General features: G+C 32.3%; 1 protein-coding gene and 1 non-coding gene across 2 annotated transcripts; both read left to right on the top strand.

The window, feature by feature from the left end:
* Positions 1-11,524: 11,524 nt before the first annotated feature.
* On the top strand, positions 11,525-11,672 carry LOC120146150. Its single transcript, XR_005518188.1, has one exon. It is a non-coding gene; the product is annotated as a small nucleolar RNA snoR145 (small nucleolar RNA).
* Positions 11,673-13,267: 1,595 nt separating this feature from the next.
* On the top strand, positions 13,268-14,800 carry LOC120146042 (S-type anion channel SLAH4-like). Its single transcript, XM_039159710.1, has 2 exons — positions 13,268-14,207; positions 14,287-14,800. Exons 1-2 carry the CDS (start codon positions 13,335-13,337, stop codon positions 14,599-14,601), a joined length of 1,188 nt encoding a protein of 395 aa, XP_039015641.1. The 5' UTR covers positions 13,268-13,334; the 3' UTR covers positions 14,602-14,800.
* Positions 14,801-20,274: the final 5,474 nt, after the last annotated feature.

The raw sequence follows: 20,274 nt of genomic DNA, 5'->3' as shown, positions 1-20,274 counted from the left end.
TTAGATGATAACTAAGCTTAAGGAAAGCTTAAATCATCTTAAAAGCAAAGGATGGTGGAGTTAGGAGAGATTAAAGATTTAGAGTTTACAAATGAAATCTTGGAATAAAGTTCATTTCTTAAATTGGAAGTTAAATTTGACTTGTCAATGGTTAAATTAAGAGATTTGGAGTAATAGAATTGGATTTGAATATTGCAAAATTGATGTAATTATTGAATTACATATGGAAGATAGGATTTTGAGGTTTAAGATGAAATAAATGAATATAGATTGGTTTAAGTATGTGTACTAGAGTTAAGAATGAAAAAGGGGATGATATATGAAGTGTTTGAGAGGAAATGAAGTATTTTTCGTGTTGAAAATGTAATTCTGGGCTAGGGGAATCGGTACCCATTCAAGGGGAACCGATACCCCTTCAAGCGAATAAAAATTTCCAGAATGTCATGGGGGAACCGATACCCCCACAGGAGGGAACCGATTCCCCCTAGAGGAAAAATGTGAATATTGGTTTAATAAGTTTGTTTAAGTTGCTAGTATCCAATTACAAGGTGTAGGTATCTAATGATTGCCTCAAAATGTACATTTATGTAGATTCTGCGTGTAAAGCAATTCCGGAACATTTGGCAAGTAAGATCGATCAAGGGAAAGATAAGAGATTGGAATTGACTAGTGAGGCCAAGATGAGTGCATACTAGTGACATGTAGTGTTTAATGGAAATAAGACTTGCGATGAGTCTATTTCCTAGAGTAATATGCATGAAGTCATAGACATGATTATGTGTTGGTTATAACTATATGTGATTATATGTATTACGTTGATTGTATGTATGCATGACTAAAGATAATGATATGCTTTGTATATGCTATATGATTTATGTAAGACTTTATTATGTAATAATGGAAGAACATGGAATAAGTTATATGATAGAGTCATAAGAAATGAAATGAACATGAGAGAATAAGATAATCAAGTATAAGTCATATGATATGGTATAAGTGATTATACGAGAAATGTTAGGAGACTCTAAGAGAATAGTATGAATTCGAGGGCATAAATAAGGATACATAAGTTATATAGAGAAGATTGATAAATTAAAGGAAACTATGGTTTATGTATTAAAGTGAAGAGCTACAAAGTTTTATTAAAGAGTATTGTGGAAGTCATGAGAAATTGAACTAAATAAATAGATGGTTTATGTGAGTGAAAAGGGAAAATGGTATAAAATAAGTTATGAAATTATAGGAATATAGAAGATAAGTCAAGAGATGTAGGGAAATAGAAATAGATGTTTATTAAGAGTCATAGGAGAACAAATATATGTAATATGATAATGAAATATAAGACTATGTGGATACATGGTTATGAGATAAAATATGTAATAATAGGAAAATATGATGAAAGTGAGTTTATAAGAAGTGATATGAACTAGGTAAACATGGGTAACAGTATATGCATAATGGAAACATGAGTTGGACAAGTACATAGTGGTATGATTTATTATGAGAATTAGTATAATAGAGCTATATGAAAATATTATAATGAATATATGAAATTGAATTAAGTAAAGAGATTAAATTAGTACCTAAATAAAAATACTATTAAATGATATATGTTTAGAAATACGACATAATTTATAATCTAAGGGAATACAAAGAAATGGAGCATAAGGTAGATAATATGATATCCATTATTATATATCTATATGATATATGTCATCAGGTAATATGAAAGGACTCTGAAAATTGATATAAGCTATGAGAAAGTGTTCTAGGTGTTTCTATATGTTATATAAAGCATATATGATCATATGTGAACAAGATATGATATGTATGTTTATATGAATATCTGAGAAATGATCTAAGCTATATGATATGATATATGTGATTATGTGCACTTTGGGATATATGTTATATGATATGGATCTATGTAACTACGTGAGAAAGTATATAAGCTATGTGACATGTAAATGTGACTCATATGAAAATGTCCTATGAGTAATTGAACTATGTGTTATGTGAAATGATAAGTATAAAAGAAAATGCCCATGTTATGTGTCTTGAGAGCTAGGGGTATAGTTGGCATGCCAAGAGTTGAGGGTCTACGCGATCCTTCGGGACATATATGTATTCTTTGGAACATGTGTGAAGTCTGGTGAGACACATACTTGATCCTTGGCATATGTATATGATTCTTAAGGAATGATATGTGGTCCTTCGGGACATATATGTATTCTTTGGAACATGTGTGAAGTCTGGTGAGACACATACTTGATCCTTGGCATATGTATATGATTCTTAAGGAATGATATGTGGTCCTTCGGGACATATATGTATTCTTTGGAACATGTGTGAAGTCTGGTGAGACACATACTTGATCCCTAGTATATGTATATGATTCTTAAGGAATGATATGTAGTCCTTATGGACATTATTATATGGCACTACGGTGTAATTCTACGCGGCACTCCGGTGTAATTCTACGTGGCACTTTGGTACAATTATACGAGCTATGGTGACAGCATAGTGCACAACCTCTATAGACTCACATATCTATAGTTCTCACATGTGTACATGGGCTTTGAAAATAGAACATAATTTGATATAATGATATGTGTATTTCTCGTGATATGGTAGAAGTGCATATATGTCTTGGTGATATGAGAACAATGTATGTGATATATGTATATGATTTGTGATATGATGTGTGCATGATATGATATATGTGTGATAGTGGTTATGGTATCTGTTACATAATATACATGAATATATGTTGATGTATATGTAAATGAGTTGTATAATTTGATAGCATAAAACAGTCATGCATGATTAATGGGTATGAATTCCATTATATGTGTTTTCTTTATGCCTCACTAAGTCATCGACTTAGCGTGTGAGTGTTTCACACGCAGGTTACAGAAAGTGAATATGGAAGCTGTGAGGAGCAATACAGGTCAGCATCTCCCTTACAAGATTTCATATCAGAAAATAGATGAGTTAAATGATTTTTGTTATTTTAAATATAGTTGGCATGTACTAATTGATTGAGTTAAATATGCTCTGATCGATTTTGGTTATTGTGGTCAAGTTATGTAACTAAATTGCTTTTACTCTAAGGAAAGTTTTAAATTTTCTTTGAATTTTGTCAAGAGTCAAAGTTTGAAAAGTCAATGTGATACCTATGACTCGTATCCGGGTCGGGTACGGGTTGGGGGTGTTACAGTATTTACTTAGTGAGACATAATACTGTAAAGATATCACAATTTATACATAATTATTTTATGACTATTGAATGACGAATTAAATTTAATAATCCATAAGAACCAGATAATCCTTTCTCAGTTAAACCATAATTCTTTCATACAATTATCAGAATTTTTCTTAGTAGGCCCAGCATACCTATCCTTTTGTATATTTTCCCCATTTTTCATTATTTGTCCTGGGTACATTGAATGAGAAAATATTATGCATGTATTGTACTAAAGTGCCAATTGATCATGTATCTTTTATAATCATCATGGGCAGCACCTTAAGTACTGTGAACACACCATTTTATATTTTCATTTGGGGCATTATTTCATGCCCATTAATTATTGTTTACGTTTTTCTTTATGACATCCATTCATACCAATTATGCATTGTTGTACATTTTATCTATATGATATCATTTCATACCACTTATGCACCGTTTATATCAAAATGCATTATAATTCCTTTAGTCTTTTACCCAAAGGCCTTTAGCCTTTCACCTAACTTGCATGATTGACACTTTTATGCCACCTGCACAACTAGGCCATTAATCTTTTACTCAAATGTATTTAACCTTTCATCTAACTGGAATATTGACACCTTTTTACCAAATGCATAGCTATGCCATTAATCTTTTACTCAAATGTATTTAACCTTTCATCTAACTGGCATAATTGACACCTTTCTTCCAAATGCAAAACTAGGTCATTAATCTTTTACTCAAAGGTATTTAACCTTTTATCTAACTGACATAATTGACACATTTCTGCCAAATGCACAACTAGACCATTAATCTTTTACTTTAGAACTATTTTTACTCTAATTATTATTCATAATATCACTTAACTCTCTCAATTCATTAAAAATTCTATAGTCTGCATACGTCGTGCCAATATGGTAATTCACAAACTTATTATAATTTATGTGGGTTGCACACCCACTACCAATATGGTAATTCATAAACTTAATATGAATTTCTTAGTTTTGCACTAATTTGTATCATCTATAAGGATTAGATAAATCTCTATTATTGAAACCAAACTTCTTTCATACTATTATCATAAACATCCTTAGTATGTCCAACATACATTTCTTTCTTGTACATTTTTCTTTTAATTTTTCTTTAGTAATTATTCGTTAGTTTCATTTATGACATCCTTTCATGTCTTAATGCATCATTTCATGCATTTCATTTATGGCATACTTTCATGCCTTAATGCATTCGTTCATGCATTTTTAATTATGGCATACTTTCATGCCTTAATGCATCATTTCATGTATTTCATTTATGACATCCTTTCATGCCTTAATGTATCATTTCATGCATTTCAGTTATGGCATCCTTTCATGCCTTAATGCATCATTTCATGCATTTCATTTATGACATCCTTTCATGCCTTAATGCATCCGTTCATGCATTTTTAGTTATGTCATCCTTTCATGCCTTAATGTATCCTTTCATACATTTCAGTTATGGATTCGGTTTAGAGCAGTTCATACTCTAAAACTCATTCATAATACTATTTCCATTCATATATTGACAACATAATCAATACTATAAAACATACATAAATTTAAACATTCTAATTTGCTTCTTCTTTATCTCAAATAATTACAATAAGGTACTCACCTGATAATCCCCACTAATAAGATGTAGAGATATCTAGCTAATCAGCACACTTTATTTCCCCCTTTTTCTTGGTAGATTTAGGAGCTTGGTTATGATCTACACAATCATCCATTCAAGACATATACCATACCAAATGTTAGTATATTCCCTAATATTTATACTTTAATACTTAAAAGTATCATTTTTTCTATTTCTATAAAAATTTCAATCTATCTTATAGTTCTAAGTTCATTAGTATCGATACAACTACCCTGGTATCGATACTTCTATATTATGGTAATGATACCCCTTTCAATGTCGATACCATTTCTATATTTTGTGTTGCTTGTTATCGATACCCTTCTCTCAGTATCGATACTACTCTACTATGGTATCAATACTCCCTTTTAGTATTGATACCATTTTGACATTCTGGATCTATGGTATCGATACTTCCCTTTGTTAATATCGATACCCCATCAGTATCAATACCACTTGCATCGGTACCTATACTGTTCGTCCAATTTCTACCTATTTACACCTATAGTATCGGCACTGTTCTATCAGTACCGATACCATTGCCCAGATTTACCATTTTTCAGCTCGATTTTCACTTAATTTTTCCCTCCAATCTTATACTTTTACCTCCAACAATACTATTTAACTCATCTTTACTTAACCCAACTAACTTTACTTCATTTTACCACCTTTAACATCTAACATCTTCATAGACCATCTCAACCCAAGAATCATATAATTTTTCTAAACATGTTTTTAATCATATCTCATGCTTCTATTCTCTTATTCATTCCTTTGACAAGTCAATTATACTAATAAACCTCAATAAAAACACATATATCAACATATCATTTAAAAACTCGTTTCTTTAAATATCCTATAAAACATCCACCACTTAGTTTTAACCTTCTCTAATCCTTCCTTACGCTTATATATCACTTAATGTAACCAAAGAAACCCAAAATTTAAAAGAAGAACTAGATAATGGAAGTTTACCTTATGCTAGAGAGGATAACACTACCCACGTGAGAGAAGAAGAAGAATAGAATAGAAATGGCTACTTTCCTCTTTTCTCCCTTTTAAAATCCCTAATAGGGAATATATTAAAAATTCATTTTCCCTTTTAAAATACCAAAGTGCCCTCTTAATTTATCTAATGTTACAAATTAGTCTAAACACTATTCCAATCATTCAAATAAATCTTAAATTTTCAAATCTTTTCAATAAAGTCTCTGACCTTAATTTGGGGTATTACAAGAAGAATTTGGAAGCATGGCATGATGGTATGATTATTGAGGTAAAAACAAGTGAGGAACGAATACATGTATGAGCTTTTCTTTTTCTTTGAAGTGAGCATCACTTTGAATGTTAGTTATTCACCGGACTTTCAGCTCACACTTGTTGTTTAGTACTTTTCCAGAGGATTAGTGGCTGAGTCGGAGGCAAGGAGCAAGTATCTGTTGTGATCAAGCAAGACATTAATAAATAAAGTGTATGCGATTTGTTTTTCATAAAATGAAAATATGGGAACCATTGGGTACTTAGATTTTTCTTGATGAAATGAATTGTAATGAAATTGTTATGACATTTGAGCATGAAGAATTTAGAATTAATCATTTTGGGTTGGTTGAATTTGTTATTAAGAACGTTGAATTCGTAATGGTATGTGATTCTAAATACTTAGATAACCAAAAGTTTAATTATGCCTTAATAAAGTGTTTAGTATTTTTATATAAGTGACACTAAGTGTATTAAATATGTTATAATCGTATGATGAATGACATGGCCCAAAATGCATAATTGGACTAGGTTATTTGTGCCAAAAGTGAAGTTTTATGCAATGTTTGGCTTTTGATGCTAGATCTTTGTATGATGTTGTGACTTGTGTTATAAAGCATGCTACAAGTGTATGATGTGGTACGAGAGTGTCCAAGCATGTATCTACTTCCTATGATTGATTATATGAAAGTTTGGTGGCCTATTTATGCATGTTCTTGAGAATTTTACACATTTCCAAAAAAATGATTGATCCCTTAGGGGAAAGAACGATCATTTCCCAGAAAGAATCGATCCCAAACCCACTATTTAACAAAAGATTGATCCTTTTGTTGTGTGCTTAACGAAAAATGATAAAATTGTGTTCATTAAAGATCCTAAATGGCCCTAAGTCTTAGTTTAGCCCTAAGATGTTTATAGAAGCTTAAAATAGTCCTAAAATTAAATTACTAATTAATATTAGACCTTAAGTTAGAATTTGATGAGACTTGTTTTGTCACTCTTAAATATAGTTAATTTCGTAATAAAGGTGTCAATTGCATGTTTGTATTTCGTATGTGACTTTTGAATTGTTTACGTTTTAGTCTCTAGAAAAACATGTTCAATTAGATCCCTGTTTAGTGTTTCAATAATCTGGAAATTTTCATGTCACTAATTAACGACTTATAATATATATTGGTGAACTTAATTAAGTATTTCTAGGTATTTGTTTCGGATGATGTGAAATTATTGAATTACCCCTACTTAGTTAATAACTTATATCTTGCAATACATCGACTGTTAAATTGTTGTTTGTTTATCCTCTGCCATTAGTTGAATGATATATGATTTAAATTTGTATGATTCCACATAGTACACATTTGGTGGTATCAGATCTATATTAGCGATGTTGTATGTTTGTTTATCCGACAAGTTCATAATCTAATGTACACTCAGGTACCTGGGTATGAGGTGTTACATTTGGTAGTATCAGAGCTATATTATCAATATTGTATGTTTGCTTGTTGTGGTAGGAAAATGATAACCACATTACTGTGTTGTATCTAGAAACTATTATAGGTCTTGCCTTGATCATCAATGCGCTTCTTACCTTATGTTGTTTAATTGTGTGGTGTTTAGCTTAGTTTTGTTATGGCGTCGCAACATGCTATCGTGGGTGTTCACGAGGGTAATTGTCTTACCAACGGAGCTAATGCAATAGAGATTGAAAGTGGTGCCAATGGACCCCCACTTGTGGCTCCACACATCCACACCCGAATCCTCATGTCGATGTGTTGACTGAGGTGATTATCGTTACCTTCTGCTAAGTCATTCCTAATGGTGCACCTACTCCTATGCTAGCGTTAGCGGGTAGAGGTTCACCATTATAGCGTTTGAGGGTATTTGGTGCTAGAGAGTTTTATGATGTTTGTTAAATTGAGCCGACAGTCGCTAAAGATTGGTTGGAGAGTGTGGTGCAGATCTTGGATCAAATGGGTTGCTCTAATGTGGAGAAGTTGGGTTGTGTTGCATTGTTGCTACATGGTGACGCGCATCGTTAGTGGACGATGATTAGGAGGAGTGTCACCGAGGATAGGTTGACCTGGCCGTATTTTTTGGAGGTGTTCAGGAAAACGTTTATGGGAACGCAATATACGGATGCAATGAAGAATGAGTTTCTCGACTTGGTTCAAGTGTGAATATCGGTGTCTGAGTATGAGGCATAGATGTCAAGGATGGTTTGAAAAAGAGTTATCGGTTATCGGAGGACCTGAAAGAAAATAAACTCAAATGTTAGTATTAAAAAATAATGAAAAAATATCAGGATGAGGACATCAATTTTAAAATAAAATAAAATGAAATTAGGGACTAGAGTAAAATCGGAGAAACTTGTGATGGCCACTAGAGTTCGAAACGCATGAACATGGGGAAAAACGACGCCGTCCGGTCTGGCTATAAATCATTTTCTTTTTTTCTCAACCTCTCTTCTCTCTCACCTCTTTTATAACTCTCTCTCCTCTCTCTAAAATTACCAGAATTTGGTGGAGAGTACCACCGTCGGCCACCTTGTCGTTGTTGTCGACCACTTCGCCGTTAAAGCCCAAAATACATTGACGACTCATTTTGACATAGGGAATTCCAATTTGGACTCGGTTTCGCGAGAATCAGCCCACAACTCTTCAAAATAAGCTGAGAATCCTCTGACTTCCACTTCGCTGATCTCCTCCTTCAACCGTCAGATCGAGTCGATTTTGAGATATGTTTCTCCCACGGGTACGATTTGCCTTCTCGCCGTTCAAATTAACCAAAGGAGGTCCCCAAGATCGGTGGGAGGTTTCAGTCAAAAGGTAAAGTTTTTTTCCTCTATCTTTTTTGTTCGTTCGAGTATGCTTTGAATTTTTAATGGAGAATCTTGCTGAAAGGTTTCTTATTGCTTGTTTCGATTGTTAAATGGAATAAAATGGGAAATCGAAAAAAATGTTTTTTTCTTTGTTATTGCTCTTCGCTGAAAAAATGATGGGGGAAAAGATATATTGCTTCTCTGTAAAGATCGAAGGGGAGCCCCTTTTATAGTCTCTGTTTAGGGTTTTTATAACCCATTTGTTACAATCCACTAATACCAAAAAATAAAAATATTCACAGCTCATCCCCCAATTGTTTTTCTTATGCATGAATTGTTGATGAGGCTCTTGGAGAAGTTTATGGACTTGCCAGTGGTGCCAATCAGTTATTGGTAGAACGAATCGGTTACACAATCTGGTGTTGACGTGGAGGTTCCATCGTGGGTTGGAGGCGGCTCCTGAGTGAGGAGGTAGAGCTGGTGGCGATTGTATTGGTTTGTGGAGTTAGGGTTTACCCTAAACTTAGGTCACGTTGGCTGCACGGTTTGGGCCATTGTTTTTTTAGTGGATTAGTAGTATGAAATTTTAGGATTTGGGATAAATGGATTTGGGTTAAGAATGTAAACAGGTAAAGTTTTGGTGAAATTGGTCAAATGTAATAATTTGGGCTTTAAAATGGGTTAATGGTTTGGGTATTTTGTTGGGTTATGATGTATCGGGTTAAATGTCTTAAGGGTTTCATGGTTTGGTTTAAAGTTTAATAAATAGGTTTTTAATTTTGGATTTATTTGGTATCTAGAGAATTTAATTTGGATCTTTAATTGAATGTATGGTTATAGCTCAATCAAACATCTAAATATTCAACCCTCCCACCAAAGATCTAATTCTATAACCTATTCTTTTCACCATGGACGATAATGCTACTTAAATTTGAATAATCTTTAAATTACCTTCAATTTGATTTGAATTGAGTTATCAGACAAAATTAGATTACTACACTATTCATAATTCAAATCCATAGAGAATGAGAACTTTAGTAAAATAATGGGGCTGGTGGGCCGTTTATAGCTATATTACTAGATACAAAAACTATTTATATATGAGGCACGAACAATATATAAATTATATATATTAATGAATACACAACGTTATTAAAAATTTTATATAGACGAAACTATCAAATGATCTCTTTCATAAGATTTTGAATTTAAATAGCTGTATCTATATGATATATACATATTTTTAAATAATTAAGAAAAAATTTAAACATATATTACTTATACGTATATTAGATTATTCAATTATTTTATATATAAACAAATATATAATCGTTCCATCAAATACAAACTAATTAGACTTTATAGTAATATTAATAAGTTGAGCTACTTTGACTATAATCAATGCGATTAGGCGGTAAAGTTAGGGGTGTAAACGAGCCAAGTCGAGCTCAAGTATTGCTGAGCTCGAGTCGAACTCGATAACTATATAGATAAACTTGACTCGAAAACTTGTGAGTTAAAAATTATCAAACTCCACTCAAACTCGAAATATATTTCTAAAACTCGACTCGAACTCGAAAAAGCTCGAACTCAAAAAAAATTCTCAAGCTCGATTGAAGCTCAAGACTTAAACTCGATTCAAGCTTGATTCAAACTCGATTCAAGCTTGATTCAAACTCGATTCAAGCTCGACTCAAGCTCGACTCAAGCTCCATGGGTTAATTTTCATTTGCTGAAAACTCATCCCCTTTTATACACTCACTTTACCCCCTTATTCCCCAGGAACTACCGATGTGGGATATAACTCACATGACCAACTCACCTGCCAAATTCCAAGCTTCTTTTCACTCTCATCTTTGATATCTGCTTCAAAAACAAAGCTTCCTGAGGAATAAAAAACCAAACTGGTGGTTGAACTGATTGTTCTTTCAGTTCTTACTTCAACCGATTGAAAATGAATTGCTCTAAAGTTTGGTTTAAAAGGCTGAAACTTTTTGGTTTCCAAACTTGATAATAAACAAAATCCAGTTTCGCTGGTTTTAATAAGCTTTTTTGGTTTCCAGTTTTCTAGTAAGTTTGGTAGTTTTGATAGTAATCTGGTTCAATGTAACCGCCTGGTCTTGTTTGGTTTCTTAATTATTGTTTTTTCTGATCCCCCTTCTTGGCATAGAACTCTTACTTTTTTAGATTCATGGATTTGTCATATTTTAGTTACGAATCAGTTCATAAATCTATTACACTTGCTAGCTTGCAAATACGATTCCTCGAAAACTTTTTCTCAAAATGTTGAGTTGACAGATTTGTTACGAATCATATTCGATTGCCCGATTTGTTTCATAACTAATTCGTGAGATGATTTTTTCCTGGTTCGTATTCACTGAGCATCGCTTCCGTCTTCCACTTTTTTTCGATTTATGATTTTGTACTCTGCAGTTATTTGATTTCCATCAGTAATTATCCTTTGTAGAGAAATGAAAGACCTATGGATGCAGTGCCAAAACGATGCACTTTAATCTAAGTTTTCCTTTTGGTTTTGTTTTCTTGTTTGATTGAAGTGGCGAAGGTCACAGCAGGGAGGTGTAAACTCTATGAATTGAAACCCCTCTAACAAATGAACAAATGCCTTCTCAAATCCATTTGCCGAATCGTAGGATGCCCAAGTACTCCATTTTTGGAGCGTCTTGAACTCTCGGCTACATTTTCGTAGGATGCACTTTTTTGTTGCAGAAAGCTTGAGGATACACAAAACAGAGAGTTGAAGAGAGAAAAAGGAAACCAAAGAAAATGGACAGTGGACATATATTCAAGCCCGTGTTTTAGAAATGGGGTATTAGCATTTTAGGACCTGTTATATTTGTAATCATCTGATTTCGTCATTAATCAAGGTTTATATTTTTATGATTTGAGTTGTTAATTTATTTTTATTTTATGTTTTGATCACCGTTTGTTTTGATAATGGGCCTATTGATTGATTTGACCAAGTGTGATTTATTAGTTTATTTACATATAAGCCGTTGTTTATTTCATTAATTTCATTTTGTATAATTTGTATATTACATTCATGTGCATAACTTAACCCCTATCACATAATCAGATTAAGAGTTTATGGTTTAGGGCTTAGGGCTTATGGTTTAGGGTGTATGGTTTAGGGTTTGAGATTTAGGGTTTATGGTTTATGGTTTATAGTTTATACTTTATAGTTTAGGGTTTAGGGTATATTCTAACATGTGCTTCATTAAATTTGCTTTTATTTTTCTTTTAGTACCCTATCACATAATCGGATTAAGGGTTTAGAGTTTAGGATTTAAGGTTTAAATTTAGGGTTTAGAATTTATATTTTAGGATTTAGGGTGTAATCTAACATGTGCTTAATTAAATGAGCTTTTATTTTTCTTTTAGAAATATACAATGTAACAATTGGACTTGGGTTGCAAATCTGTTGAACATTAATTCATGTTTTCAAAAGTATAATATAACAAACCCTAAACCCTGATTATATTTTCTATCACATAATTCATGTTTTCAAAAGTGTTAAACATAATGTTCAACATTAGTTTTCTTTTAAAAATATACAATATAACAATTTGACTTGGGTTGCAAATCTGTTGAACATTAATTCATGTTTTCAAAAGTATAATATAACAAACCCTAAACCCTAATTATGTTCTCTATCACATAATTCATGTTTTCTTAATAGGATTCAGGTTTAGTTCAGGGTTCAGGGTTTATAGATTATGTTTTCTATCACATAATCTGTTAAATATATAATGTATTTTTAATAAATTTTTTATAATGTAATTTTAAAAAATCTAAAATTATAATATAACATTTTTTTTAGTTGCTCACGAGCTTTTCGAGTCGAATATCGAGTAGCTTGTTTTGACTCGTTAAGAACTCGAGTCGAGTCCATTCGATCCGAGTATTTATCGAGCCTTGATCGAGTCGATTTCGAGTAGCTCGCGATCTGTCTCGTCTCACCGTGTTGCATTCTAAAGAGCACCATATTTGACCAGATTATACGTCAAAATCAAGTCTTTAGCAATTAATACAAAATTAAGAAAGAAAACTTGCCGAGCTCGTGCCAAGAAAGTCGAAGCAAATCTGTTGAACATTAATTCATGTTTTCAAAAGTGTTAGGCCCTAAAGTACAAAAAAGAAAAGGTTTAGATTTGCAAAAATCCCCAAAAATACCAACAAAATAAACTTTTACAGAAAAAAAAAAGTGTATTTCACATGCAAAAGTTCTATAAAGCCCCATCATTGCTGAGCAAACATAATCTGCACAAACCCATAGTAACACATAAAAACTAGAGCCGTTTACCTACATAATTTATATGATCAGCTTGATAACACTTAGTCTTACCAATGGCGGCCGTCGTTACATCTCGCGCTGAGCTTCAGCTCGTAGTCGACACACCCACTGCCAACAGCGGCGGCGTTGCGACCGATAGTATTCAATGTAGCAGCCGCCTGATCTCGGCCATCTTAACCAAATTCCATGCTGGTTATTTTAGGGTAAGCTTATCTTTAGGTGGCCAAGCTTTATTATGGAAGACACTAAGAGGCCCAACGGACGACAGTCACACTTTGAGACAAACCCTTCATTTGTTCCACCCTACAGCTTTCACGGTTCTCTGGTGTTTCTCATTCTTTGCCCTTGTTTTGCTCTCGATTCTGTACCTTTTGAGATGCTTGTTTCACTTCAAGATGGTGAAAGAAGAGTTCTTTCATCATGTAGGAGTTAACTACCTATTCGCTCCATCGATTTCTTGGCTTCTTTTGCTTCAATCGGCACCTTTTTTCAGTCCCGAAAACCACTACTCTTACGTGGTTCTATGGTGGGTTGTTTCCGTTCTTCCTATCGTGGTGCTCGACGTGAAAATCTACGGTCAATGGTTCACTAAAGGGAAGAAGTTTCTGTCCGCCGTTGCGAATCCGACGAGCCTGTTATCAGTTATAGGGAACCTGGTGGGTGCTCAGGCTGCGGCCAATATGGGGTGGAAAGAGAGTGCCATTGGGTTCTTTTCACTAGGGATGGTGCATTATTTGGTTCTATTCGTCACGCTCTACCAACGTCTATCGGGAACCGATCGGCTTCCGTCGATGTTGAGGCCGGTTTTCTTCTTGTTCTTCGCCGCGCCGAGCATGGCTAGCTTGGCTTGGCAATCCATAGCCGGCTCTTTCGATACCGCATCCAAATTGCTCTTCTTTCTCTCCCTCTTCCTCTTCATGTCACTGGTAATTACTAATTAATTGTATTCTGAAAATGATTTTATAAGTTCATCCTTCTAACATAAAATTCTGTGTGGTTAAACAGGTATGCAGACCGACAATGTTCAAGAGATCTATGAGAAGGTTCAGCGTGGCGTGGTGGGCTTACTCGTTTCCCTTATCGGTGCTGGCTTTGGCATCGATGGAATACGCAGAAGAAGTCAAAGGCGACATCCCACAGATTATAATGCTTCTTCTTTTAGCATTTTCTGTATTGGTCTCCATTTGTTTGGTCGTTTTCACACTGCTCAACTCCAAAATACAGATCTTTCCTGTCTGTTTTGATCCCATCTCAAGTCTCGTTTCTCGTGCTAAGTGTTTCACGGCGCAGCAAAACCAACAACCACCGCAGACTGTTTAATTTGGATGATAAATGTGCGAATTGGAAAACATGGAGAAAAAAGGGTCGATGAAACTGAACTTTTATGTTTAGTAAAGACTAGGATTTCGGATTAATGTACATGTCGTGTTGCTGACAAGTTGTCAGAGTAAAAATCAAAGTTGTCTGCTTGGAGTACAGTCTGGTTGTTTTTTCTACTTTCACTTTTGATCGATGTTGCAAGTTGCAAACTTTTGGAATGTTGACTGATTGAGACAAAATATGAAACTTTTTCTTTGCAATTTTTTACTTTGCTGATTGAGCTAAGAAAACTGTTTATGGTCTTTGTTATGCACATTTCCAGCCAGGTTAACCCCATGAAATCCATCATCAAACCAATTAATGTTGATCCATACAAAGACAGAGATTAAGTTGTTGGATCCGATCCTCAAGCACTCATGGATGTTTTTGACCAGAGGGGTTCCAAGGCTTGAAACAAGTTTTGTGTTCAATATTTGTAGATTGGAAAATAATGTCGAATATTATGTTTAATCCAACTGGTTGTGTTTGATTCAAATTTTGATATAATAATATCTGTAAAATTATGACATGTTAAAAATGTTATAATAAAGTTGAGAAATATTATTTATATAAATGATTTTAAATTGAAAAATCTTATTTATATAAATGATGTTTGATCCATGTAAAAAGAGCGGAACGATAATAAATGTTATCAATTTTGTTACAACTGAGTGCATATGAGGGTTTTGTCAGTTCACATTCAACAAAGAAAAATAATGGAGAGATCCTTATAAACTAATGTAAAGATATTTCACTTCTCACTATGGAATACATGTTCTATATTTTTTAAACTTTACCAACTGCTTTCTCTTTCGTATTTCTTTTCGATGACGGATTCAAAAATATTTTTTAAGATAAGAAAATGTAAGTTAACAACATAAAATTACGAACAAGCAAACATAAATAAAATTTTGAGATTGACACTATCAATAAAATAAATAATTAACCGAAGAAAATTGAATGTGCCCACTTTCAAAAACCTAGCTGTGAATCTATTAGTGTAGCTTCCTCGTCATCTTCTACATCTCATAGACCTAAAGCATTAAATTTCTTATATGAAAGTTATATTTGGTCTTTACATGTATTTAAACCTTCTCCACCAACTTCTTCATTAACATTATAAATAACATTAATAATGAGTGAACTCTTCGAAATATAAAAAAATAATTGATTTTAATATCTTGTTTCTTAAAGTTTGAAATTATCTAAAATGTTATTTTCATTTCTTATTGTACAATTTTAGTTAATGTGGATGCATTACTATAATTTATGTTATCAAATCTACCAAACACAAGTCATACTTGTACTTACCCTACTTAAATAAGATTTTACCTAATTTCTTAATTACGTATCCCTTGAGACTATAAATATGGACATTGAATACTCATGTCGATAAGTTTTGAGAACTGCTAAATTTGATACGTGATGTGGAGAACAACTCCTTCAATTAAATATTATTAAATTCATCGAGTATAAACAAATCAAAGTATAGATATAAATTAAGGTTGTCATTATCGTATGAGATTATATTTTTTTTATAAAAAAAGACAAGGTTATATATTAAATACACATGAATTCTAAAATTGTCTTAGCTGTTGTTTTTTTAAATAAAATTACTATATTTTACTTTGGTTGAGAGATGTCAAAATCAAAATTTTATTTTTCTTTACCAAATATTTTTTGTCAGATTTGCAGTTGTCAAATTTATGCTTAAATAAAGTATTGGTCTAATAATATTTTTGACCTTTAAACTTTTTAAAAAATTATTTAATACTTAATTTTTTGTCCTAACTCTTAAATTTTTAATTTTTATTAAATTAACTGATAAAAATTTAACAGATATATTAAGCTAACGTCCACACGTATTTTTTTGTCAATGTGAGCATCAATATATTTGTTTTGTTTTGCATAAAAATTCAAAAAGTATATATACTTTTAAAAATAATAAAAATTCAAAAATATATATATTATTTTAAATATCATAAATAAATGTATTTAAACTATTAAAAATTGTAAATTGAAATAATATTTAAATTTTAAAAATTATTTTTTTTAAATTAAGATCAAATTATAATAACATGTAAATATCATGAACTAAAATTATTATTATGTTGAAGTTATTAATTGACATTTCATCTTTTGTCTTTTTTAACGAAAATAATAAATTTATTAATTTTTAGAGTTGGATGATCCTTTTATCATTTATTATAATAGAGAATGTCATATAATCACAGGATTATTTATATATTTTATCCTTTAAAAAAAAGTTAGGTCTTGGACAAGAATCAACCTGGAAATTGAGTTGAGACAGGCAGAGTAGGTTTAGGTTCGAGGAAATTTCCCAAAATTTGGCAAAGAAATGAAATGAGCTGTCTCGTCTTTGTTTTGTGTGAAGATAGTCAAGTTTCCAAACATTAACACATTGCTTATTAGCTTGGCCGCCTTTCCACGTCATAGTTTCCATCTCCAAGATTGCGGTGTATCTTTCTAAGATTTCAGTATTCAATTATCCGTACAACTTGTATAATTATAATGCAAAATTAAGTACAATTTCCTATAATTGATATTTAATTATTAAATTTTAAATTATATTGGTGTAGATTAAAATTATTAAAAGATATAAACATAAAAATAAAGCAAAACTTGTGCAAATTAGTATAATTATAAATATAAAATTATTTTACTATTGCAGATTATATATACAAATAATTATGCTAATTAAATATAGAAAATAAAAAGATTTAATTTTTTTAAATATATTAAATAAAAGAGACAAATGGTCTATGAGGCTTTCAATCTTTTTGTGAAACAACTAATGTAATTCATGAACTTATTTTGTATTTTATATGATCTTTAAATTGAGAAACAAAAATTAATTTGGTTTTTTTGTCAACAAAAAAGACATGAGGGTAAAAAGTAGAAGAAATAATTGTTTATTGTGTTTGAAAATAAAAAGAGTTAAAGTTCATTGTGGATTTTACAACATTATATATAAAATATATTTTTCTTCTCATTTTTTATCTTAATAATGGAAAGACAAATTCATGTTCAATTTTTATGTTTTTAATTTTATTTTTTAACCAACATGGAGAGAACCAGGCATGGCATCTCGTCGGACCCTAGCTGTCCGGCTTGTGGTGACAGTGAAGAGTCAATACTTCATATCCTCAGGGACTGAAAATCGCTAAAGCCATCTAGACTCGCATTCTGCCAAACCAAAGAACATGGAGTTTCTTCTCCCTCTCCCTCTGTGATTGGTTGGTTTATAACTTGAATAACGATGCAGGTACCGATGGTGGGTCATACAAATCTGGAAGCACATGTTTAGGAGCATAATTTGGAAAATCTGGAAGCAATGTTGCGATATTATCTTCAATGGCGTGAGCGGATCCTCGGAAGAAGTGATCAAAGTGCTCGTGCCTGGGCACAATCCATTGCTGCCAAATCGAGGAACAGTATCCAGACTTCAAGTGGAAGGAAAGTAAACCAGGTGTGGAAACCGCCAGATGTAGGAATGCTTAAGCTGAATACGGATGGCTCGGTGAAGCAAACCTCCATGGAGGCTGCGAGTGGTGGTCTCATCCAGAACAATAATGGAGATTGGATTACGGGATATAATCGATATATTGGCCGCTGTCCAGTTCTCAATGCTGAACTTTTGGGACTGTTGGACGGCCTCCAGATTGCTTGGAATCATGGTGCTCGACGTGTGTTGGTGGAAATGGATAGCGCTGCTGCAATCAATCTGGTCACCATACCTAGTCAAAGTAACAAACCAACAATCGTACGGAAGATTCTAAAGCTACTAGATCAAAGCTGGTTGGTCGCGTTTGCCCTCATCTCCGGGAAGCTAATGGCACAACCGATGCTCTGGCTCACTATGGCCAGGAAGAGAAACGAGAAGAGGGCTCTCAGAATGGCAAAGTCCACCGGATTCTATTCTGAAATCTCTTCAAGTTGACAAGCAAACCTCTCAAAGGACCATCGATAACTGCTAAGAGTTTTCTACCTTTGTAACCAAAACAAAAAGAGAGAGGAGCGTTTATTATCCAAATATACTCCTAAATTTAATTAAAAATAATAATAAATAAAGATTTAACTACAAAATTATAGTGACATTTAAAAGTAATAACAGCATAAAATTTTATTCAAGCAGAACGAGAAATTTCAGAAGCCCAAGTGAAAAAGAAAAGCAGAAATGGGCATATGAGCCCAAGAAAATATCCATAAAGCTTTTGGAAGAGACCAATAAGATACCAGAAACAATGTTGAATCGTCTTTCTTTCAATTTTCTCTTCCTCCTTTGTTGTAGGGTGTCATAACAATTTTTTTTAAAAACAATTAAGTTTAAAAAATAATTATGACTATATTTGAAAATTTGGAGATTTTGAATTAATTTAAATTAATTGAATAATAGTCACCATTGACCTTTGGACTAGGTAGGTCGAATGCCTAAAAACGTCTTTTAAAACAATTGTAAGAAAAAATCATTTTTAAGACAAAAAATTAATATGCGTTTACCAAAAACTCGACTTAACGGGTTTAAGATTCGATTATGCGTGAAGAAGGATAAGCACCTCACAACGTCCAAAATTAATACCTAGTCACTTACACGTTATCGTAATGGTAGAAATTAAAATTCGAATAGAAAATTAAATTATGATCCATATATTGAACATTGATTAATTTATTTCGAATTATTTATTATGAAACATCCTTTAATTCGAAAAGAAATATCAAGATTTGCTCATCCTCCGACTAGAAGACTGCCTCTTCTATTTCTTTCCTAACAAGAATATTCTCTCCTTGAAAAAACGTAAATCGAAAATAAATTGAACATCGATATTTACATAAAATAAACTAAATTGTCATTTAGAGAAACATGCATTGTATTATTTGACTTAAAATAAAAAAAATGAATTAATTAACAAAATAAACTATATTCATTTCAAGTTCACATTTCGTTCGAACGTCATATCGGATAGCACTACTTCGATCAAACAATGCTTTCCAAGCTCATTCTACAAATTGGTGTTCTTGAAAATATTCGAGCAAAGTATCAATAAATAAAAGAATATAAAATAAGAATAAATTTAAATATGAATTAAAAAAGAATAAATAAGATAATTTATGCATACTCATAATATATATATATATATAATAAAAGAAATCTAATGCAAATATGGCTAAAGACATTTATTCCACGTAGAACATATAAAATCATAATATACAAAGTAACGCTACACACATGTTCAAATGTTTATATATATATATATACACACACACATAAAGGACTAAAATAAAAACAAAGGAATATTACAAACCAGAATATAAACAAAGGAAACCAAGCATTTGGTGATTCAAAGGACCAAAATGATATTAACGTTGATTTGAAAGACCAAACAGTAAAACACCAAATAATCAAGGTAACTATTGAAGATGTTAACCAATAAAGGTACTAGAAACATAAATAAACCATAAACAATATTCGGGACTAAAATAAAATGAACCATAAATTTAGAAGGATAATCAATGATTCTAGCCAAAGGCACTCATACCAAAACAATGACCAAAATAAAAGAACCGTAAATATTATAGCTAGAGTTAAACGCCAATGAAATTGTCATCATACAT

The sequence above is a fragment of the Hibiscus syriacus genome, unplaced genomic scaffold (genome assembly GCF_006381635.1).
Source record: "Hibiscus syriacus cultivar Baekdansim isolate YM2019G1 unplaced genomic scaffold, ASM638163v2 tig00110895_pilon, whole genome shotgun sequence".
Taxonomy (NCBI): domain Eukaryota; kingdom Viridiplantae; phylum Streptophyta; class Magnoliopsida; order Malvales; family Malvaceae; genus Hibiscus; species Hibiscus syriacus.
Note: the sequence above shows the minus strand (reverse complement) of the source record. Positions and strands in the feature narration are given on the sequence as shown.